The 8,391-nt window shown below is 49.4% G+C and overlaps 1 protein-coding gene across 1 annotated transcript in view; it reads left to right on the forward strand.

Moving 5' to 3' along the window:
- nup210 (nucleoporin 210) overlaps window positions 1–7,470 on the forward strand; it is a 57,323-nt gene extending 49,853 nt beyond the window's left edge. The window contains exon 40 of the mRNA XM_056273575.1: window positions 6,239–7,470. Coding sequence (XP_056129550.1) covers window positions 6,239–6,342 — 104 coding nt within the window. The 3' untranslated portion in view covers window positions 6,343–7,470. The remainder of the gene's footprint in view (window positions 1–6,238) is intronic.
- Window positions 7,471–8,391: the final 921 nt, after the last annotated feature.

Raw genomic sequence — 8,391 nt, forward strand, 5'->3', positions numbered from 1 at the left:
GTCTTTATTGAAGTGACCGATCCCAGGAGTTGGCTCAGTGGCAGGGAGACTGGCAGGCTGAAGTCCTGAAGAGCAGAGAGCAAAAAATCAGACAGGCAGGCAAGAATGCAAAAACTAGGAACATCAGAGAATGCAGGCTAGGACTGGGACTGGACGTGCAATAACCTTTAGGCAACAAACCATGAATGGCAACGTTCCATCGAAGACTGGTCCACAGTGGAGGCTTCTTAAAGGTGAGGGTGATTGCTTGATGGCCAGCAGGTGTGTTGATTGAAACCATGGGCAGGTGTGCCAGGGTGAAGGAGGGGTGAGCAGGTGTCAAGGGAGAGGGGTTGTGACAGTACCTCCCCTCCGAGGGGCGCCACTGGGCAACCCACCAGGTCTGTCAGGGTGCGTCCTGTGGAAGTCCCGGACGAGGGTTGCATCCAGGACAAGGTGACGAGGGACCCAACACCTTTCCTTCGGGCCATATCCCTCCCAGTGAACGAGATACTGCAGGCCGCGACCGCAGCGACGAGAGTCCAGGAGACGACGAACAGTGTAAGCAGGATGATCATCGATCATACGATGAGGTGGGGGCGGGGGGGCCGGAGGAACTAGAGGGCTGGTAGAGACAGGTTTGAGGCAGGACACATGGAAGGAATGATGAACCCGGAGTGTGCGGGGCAGCTTCAGACAGACCACAGAGGGATTAATGACTTTGACAATGGAAAAGGGACCAATATACCTGGGGGACAGTTTTTTAGCGTCCGATTTCAAAGGTAGCTCCTTAATAGAGAGCCATACCTGGTCACCGGGGGAGAAGTCCGGAGCAGGGGTGCGATGATGATCAGCCAAGCACTGGTAACAGCCGGAGGCCCTGAGCAGGGCAGTACGGGCTTGCCGCCAGGTGCTACGGCACCGACGGACATGGGCCTGGACAGACGGAACCGGAATGTCCTCCTCCAGAGAAGGAAAAAGGGGAGGCTGATAGCATTAAAGGCATTCAACCCAGTAGCAGACGATGGCAAGGTGTTATGGGTGTATTCTACCCAGGGAAGTTGAGAGGACCAAGAGGATGGGTTGGCAGACACCAGACAGCGGAGAAAAGTCTCTAACACCTGGTTCGCCCTCTCGGCCTGGCCGTTGGTCTGAGGATGGAACCCCGATGACAGACTGACAGTGGCACCGATGGCAAAGCAGAAAGCCTTCCAGACAGCAGAAGTGAACTGGGGACCACGGTCAGACACTATATCACGGGGAAGACCGTGGACCCGGAAAACCTCCCTGACCAGCAGATCCGCAGTCTCTCGGGCCGAAGGCAGTTTAGACAAGGGCAAAAAATGAACAAATTTACTGAAGCGATCAACAACAGTCAGTACAACGGTATTACCGTTGGAGGCGGGCAGACCAGAAACAAAATCCAAGGACAGATGCGATCAGGGACGGTGTGGAACAGGCAGGGGGTGCAGCAGACCAGCACTGGCCTGAGTGGAGGGCTTATTCTGGGCACAAACAGGACAGGCAGAAACAAAAGACCTAGTATCCTCCTTCATGGAAGGCCACCAGAACCGCCTACGGAGGAAGGCTAGGGTACGGGTTACTCCAGGATGGCAAGTAAGTTTGGAAGAGTGAGCCCACTGCAACACACTAGATTTAACCGCATCTGGAACAAACAAGCACCCAGGGGGACCGTTACCTGGGTCGGGCTGAGTCTGTTGTGCTGCTATAACCTCCCTTTCAATGTTCCAGGTGACAGCCGCAGCTGCAACCACACAGGTAGAGGGAACGATGGTGTCAGGTTGGAGCTTGGGCTCAGACTCCTTCCCATGCACGCGAGACAGAGCATCGGGCTTGGCATTCCTGGAGCCAGGTCTGTAAGTCAAAGAAAAATTAGAACGACCAAAAAAGAGCACCCACCTGGCTTGGCGCGCGTTGAGTCGCTTTGCTGACTGGATGTATTTCAGGTTCTTATGGTCAGACCACACTATAAAAGGAAGCTCAGACCCCTCCAGAAACTGTCGCCATTCCTCCAGTGCCAATTTCACTGCCAGGAGCTCACGATTCCCCACATCGTAGTTCCTTTCATCTGGGGTGAGACAGGAAGGCACAGGGGTGTGTCTTGCCATCCTCACTGGATCGCTGAGAAAGGACTGCCCCCACCCCAATCTCAGAGGCGTCCACTTCCACAACGAACTGCTTGGTTGAGTCTGGCTGTATGAGGATAGGAGCTGTGGTGAAGCGGTGCTTGAGGGCTTGGAAAGCTGCCTCTGCTACAGGGGTCCACAGGAACTGTCTGGAGGTGGAGGTCAGAGCAGTTAGTGGGGCCACAACACGGCTGTAATTGCAGATGAACCGTCTGTAGAAGTTGGCAAAACCGAGGAACCTCTGAAGCTGCTTACGGCTGGTTGGGCTTGGCCACTCAAGAACCGCTCTTACCTTGGCGGGGTCCATTCTCACCTGCCCATCGGCCACGATGTAGCCCAGGAAGGTGACTGAAGGAGCATGGAATTCGCACTTCTCTGCTTTTACGAAAAGGCGGTTCTCCAGAAGCCATTGAAGGACTTGGCGGACGTGCGTGACATGCTCTGACAGGTCTCTGGAAAAAATCAGGATATCATCCAGGTAAACAAAAACAAAACGATCCAACATGTCACATAGGATGTCGTTGACCAGACTCTGGAAGACAGCTGGGGCATTAGTGAGACCAAACGGCATCACCAGATATTCAAAATGCCCCAGGGGGGGTGTTGAAGGCAGTCTTCCATTCATCTCCGTCTCGAACCCGGACCAGGTGGTAAGCATTGCGGAGGTCTAGTTTAGTGAACACGGTGGCTCCCTGGAGAGAATCAAAAGCAGAAGTCATGAGGGGCAGAGGGTACTTATTCTTGACGGTGATGTTATTGAGGCCTCTATAGTCAATACATGGCCGGAGGGTCTTGTCCTTCTTGGCCACAAAAAAGAACCCCGCACCAAGGGGCGACGATGAAGGGCGAATAAGACCAGCAGCCAAGGAGTCCTTGATGTACCTCTCCATGGACTCCCGCTCAGGCTTGGAGAGGCTATATAGACAGTTGCTGGGGAGGGGAGCGCCCGGCAGCAGGTCAATAGCGCAATCATAGGGGCGATGAGGAGGCAGAGAGAGAGCTTGCTGCTTGTTGAAAACGGCTTGGAGGTCATGGTACTCTGGAGGCACCAGTGACAGGTCAGAGGTCTCAGGGCTTGACACCTGACAGGGGACAGACTGAGGCAGAGCAGACTGGAGGCATATGGCATGACAGACAGGCCTCCAGCTTGAAATTCTGGCCGATGACCAATCAATATGGGGACTATGCTTAACCAGCCAGGGATGACCAAGTATAATGGGAACAAACGGAGAATTGATAACAAAAAACTTAACTCCTCTTGATGGTTTCCCGACAACAGGAGGCTCACAGGCTCGGTCTTAGAGGTTATCCGGGCCAGGAGACGTCCATCGAGGGCATTAGCTTCAAGAGGCTGGTCCAGATTCACAGTGGCAAGACCTAACTGCTTCACAACACTTGCATCCAAAAAGCTTTCATCAGCTCCAGAATCAATTAAAACCAAAAGTTTAGTGGACTGACCTTTAAAACTGATGGTAGCTTCCAACTGGGTATGTGGATGAGGAGACAGAGGGCAGACAGTTGGGCTTGCGAGGATCCTCCCCCTCCCTCATGAGCCTGCTAGTTTGACGGACGGTGAGGGCAGGAGGCGAGAAAGTGACCAGGCTGACCACAATACAAGCAGCTGTTCTCGGTGATGCGGCGTTGATGCTCCTCCGGGTCGAGCCGGAAGCGGCCGAGTTGCATCGGCTCCGAAGCTGGGGAAGAATCACGCCTCAGGCTTTCTCGGAGGACGTCAGCCTCAGTCGAGCGAGCTCGGCCCCCAGAGTTTGGAGGTGTGGCCCGTGGAAAGTTGTTGTGACCAGGGAAAGCGGCGCGTCCTCTCTCTCCTCCGCTCCTGGAGACGGTTGTCCACATGAATGGCCAGGGTAACCAATTCCTCCAACCCTCCAGGCTCGGGGTAGGAAACCAATTCGTCCTTTATGGATTCGCTTAGACCGTTGGAAATAGGGGTGCAACGATTAATCGACGTAGTCGACAAAAATCGATGACAAAATTCGTTGCCAACGAGTTTAATTGTCGACAATTCATCGGTTACGTCATCGCGCATGTATTTCACGCTGTGGAACTGAACGAAACATCGTTTCACCAGAGCTGGTGATGGAAGTAGCTCAGGAGTGAGGCATCGCACTTCCTCCCAACCTTCTGAGAGTTGCATATGCGCAAAAGCGACCGGAAGCGACCGGACATGTAAACAAAACAGCAAAATGGCGGCGGCCGACGCAACGCCATCGTTTCCTAAAACATCTAAAGTCTGGGAATAGTTCAGCCTCAGCTTGGCAAAGAAAAGGCTTACCTACAAGATTTGCAAGGTGGACCTTGCTTATCATGGGAGCACCTCAGTAATGCAAGGACATGTGAAGCGGAGGCACACTGGACATCTGGACGATGTGGATGCGCCTCGGTAAGATAGTTAGTTTTTAGCTAGCTAGCTAGCTTTGTGTAGACGGAGTTGTCTTGGCTTTTAACATTAACATAACGCCAATAAAACTCCATCTATACCTGCATGCAGGGTTCTAATAGTTTAAAGAGTAATGTTACCCTTTTGCCTGACAAATTTCTTTTTTAATCAAATTTATGCACTCCGACAAAGGGTAAAGGTACAATGGATGGCTTTATGCAAAAGAAGCAGACGTGTACACCGCAGCAAGCGACTACCCTTACCGAGTCAATACTAAACATGATGGTCAATGACAAGAGCTATTGTTTTGTGCGATTCAGTATCTGACTAGTCGATTAATCGTTTCACTAATCGGTAACTAGTCGACTATCAAAATAGTCGTTAGTTGCAGCACTAGTTGGAAAACCCGGCCTGGAGGGACTCGTTGTTCCATCCGCTCTCCGCTGATAGCGTACGGAACTCAACTGAGTAGTCAGCGACGCTGCGAGAACCCTGGCGGAGAGAGATCAGTCTTTTTGAAGCATCCTTTCCCCGCACGGGATGATCAAAAACCTGGCGAAAAGCAGTGGTGAACTCAGCGTAGGATGAGGAAGTGGAGGCCCGCATCTCCCACACCGCTGTAGACCAAGCCAGAGCGCTTCCCCGGAGAAGACCCATGATGTAAGTGACTTTGGCTCCATCTGTGGAATATGACTGGGGCTGCTGGTTAAACACAATCTCGCACTGCATCAAAAAAGGGCGACAAAGTCCAAAATCTCCATCGTACTTATCAGGCGGGGCAACCCATGGTTCCTTAGCCGAAGTTGATGGCGCTGGGGGTGGCGGAGCTGGAGGGGCGGGTCCCGGGCTAGTGGAGGCACCAAGTTGGGTCTGGATTCCGGAGATCTTTGAGCTGAGCTCACGGAGGGCGTCAGCCATCCCCTGTAGCACCTGGCTGTGCTGGCCGAGGACCGATTCCTGGTTGGCTACAGCCTGGAAGACCGTGGCCAGGTCTGTGTTGGAATGGTCTGCTGGGTCCATAGTGGCTGGAACGTACTGTCACGTATCTGGAAAAACCCAAAAGCAGCCGGGACAACCAGGTAAGGGAAAAAAATCAAGTCTTTATTGAAGTGGCCGATCCCAGGAGTAGAGCGGGAGTTGGCTCAGTGGCAGGGAGACTGGCAAGCTGAAGTCCTGAAGAGCAGAGAGCAAAAAATCAGACAGGCAGGCAAGAATGCAAAAACAATGAACATCAGAGAATGCAGGCAAGGACTGGGACTGGACATGCAATAACCTTTAGGCGACAAACCATGAATGGCAACGTTCCAGTGAAGACTGGTCCACAGTGGAGGCTTCTTAAAGGTGAGGGTGATTGCTTGATGGCCAGCAAGTGTGTTGATTGAAACCATGGGCAGGTGTGCCAGAGTGAAAGAGGGGTGAGCAGGTGTCAAGGGAGAGGGGTTGTGACAATGAGTGTACTGAAGCCCAGAGTCATACCTATATTTCCTCAGTTGATTTAGTTGATAGAAAGATAGTTTTCAGTGACAGGGAAATACAGTAAGTTTAGTGAGTTTAAGTAATTATAGTTTTGGGTTTACTAAGCTGTCGTAGGTTTGTAGCCCCCGCTACAATGAGAATTTGATCTGCTTTTTCTTCTATAATTTGAATTCCATAAAATGTTTCTCCTTAAGACGCTGTCCTGACTCGGTGCTTCATTTGTGTCTATTCTTTTTAGGTTTGGGATCCCCAGGGTCAAATTCTTTCAACCACATGACACCCAGTCCCAGCCCAAACAGCAGGTCTAAGTTGTGTCTCTATTCTCCAGAGTACAAATCCTGATAAAGCCCTCTTCCCGTTCTCCACTCTGCATGAGTGAAGCGCAATCTTATGTGCCTCTGTCCTTCAAGAGGAATGCTGCAGGATACGACTTCAAAATCGTAAAATTAGAATGTCATCATAGGTTTGTACAGTTGTTGCAGCTAAGATCTACAAACCTCTAAAGCAGGTTAGCTGGACTACTTTCTTTATAACGTCTGTGTGTTTGAAATCAAAGTGCATATTACATGGCCTGAGTTTGTAGAATACAGTTTTGTTTTGTTTTTTACTGAATCTAGTTTGCTTGAAACGCTGAAGTGTGCTTTGCATAAATTGTGTGCTGTCCAGTTATGTATTATTTGACATTTGAGATTTGTATAATAATTCAAAGTTTAGGTTGATGTGACATTTAAGGAACTCAGGATGATTTGAATGATGGTTGTCTGCCAATGTTAATGACTGTTTATTTCTGTGATACAAGTAGAAGAACAATATGCACTCGGCAGGCAACGTTGTAGCCTACAGTTTTTGTGAAAAAGATGACCACTGAAGCCGTCCTTTTCATGTGCTCCATACAGTATGTGCACATAATCAGGATCTAAGAAAATAGTGTCCCATTTTATTTATTTAATTTTTTTGTGGCATTCTCTGATACGTAGTTCAGCTTCCTACTTAACGGGGCTGAATTTTGAGCCAAAATACATGCATCTCTTTTCCTCACTCATCAATGTGAACGTTAAATGTGAACCACCTCTCAGCTTATAAAACCCAATGTTCCTTTGATGCAATCAATATGACCTGGTCCTGTTTCTGGAAAGGGTTTGTTTATCGGTGATAGTTTTTATTTTTGTTGCCTGTTCACATCATTAGGCAGTGATTACTGTAGCTACTCTTAAACTAATGCGACATAAGAGAATGACTTTTTTTGCAATGAGAGCTATTTTTGTATTCAAGGAAAACGTGTTAAACTATTTATGTTAGCTAGTTGAATTCAGTTTTGCCAGTGCAGAAGGAATATGTACTTCTATGTGATATCTAATGGTTTTATTGCAAATTTGATTGTTTTGCAGTCAGGCCTCATCATCCTATCCTAACGGCTTCCAGCGCTCACTATAATAACAAAAAGAGCTAGTTTGCTTGCGTGAATTTGTCTCTGCGTTTCCTAATTAAAGTTTTTACTTTTTATATCCTGACGTTATCATTGTAATAACTCGGTTACACCCTAATGTGCCTGTTCTTCATGTACTGAAAGGGATTGATGTTAGATGTTGCTGATCCCAAAATCCATAATTGACAGAAAAGGTTGTCCTGCCTACACAGCAGGGATGTGTGGGGGTCAGGGTTTTTTTTAATACCCGCACCCACCCGACCTGTTAGGAGAGCCAATCTGCACCGCCCGACCCGCTAAAATATGCGTTAACCTGAACTGACCCGCAAAACCTCTAAATTTAGCTCGGGCTACAGCAAAGTGAGCGGTGTTGCACTATTTGGTTTTTGGGCTGTTTGCCCAGCATAATACACTGATTGCACGGCCTCGCCTTGTTGTATCTTTGCCTAATGGCGTCTGGGTCTAAGGCCACTAAATAAAGAGACGGGCTGTTCCAAATGGTGTTCCTGATTGTTGAATAACAGCAAAACAAATAACCCTTAAACCCTTAATTAGAGACGCAAACTCTCTCTCTCCCCCTCCCTCCCTCTGCTCTGGCAGTGTAAACAAAAGCTATGGATACCACTTAGGGGAATCCAAAGGAGTTGAATCAAGTGCAACTGGACTTGGTTATGTATCTGTGAAGATGTTCCACCTCTCATCCAAGAGGCTTCATCAGTTCGTGCCTTTCTGACTAGACCAAGCTAGTCTGACTGGCTGGTGATGAAGTCCAGTTGCACTTGATTCAACTCCTTTGGATAACCATGACCTGGATGAATGAGAACATTCACAGACACTTGGGGGGGGGGGGGACTCGTAGGTGAAGCCTCAACACACTAAAACACATGCATTGCTCAAAACCATAAGCGCAAATTGATGATGATAACGCTGCTCGCGTGTGTGTTGGAGAGGAAGGGAAGGTGGAC

This window comes from Lampris incognitus, chromosome 2 (assembly GCF_029633865.1).
Source record: "Lampris incognitus isolate fLamInc1 chromosome 2, fLamInc1.hap2, whole genome shotgun sequence".
NCBI lineage: Eukaryota > Metazoa > Chordata > Actinopteri > Lampriformes > Lampridae > Lampris > Lampris incognitus.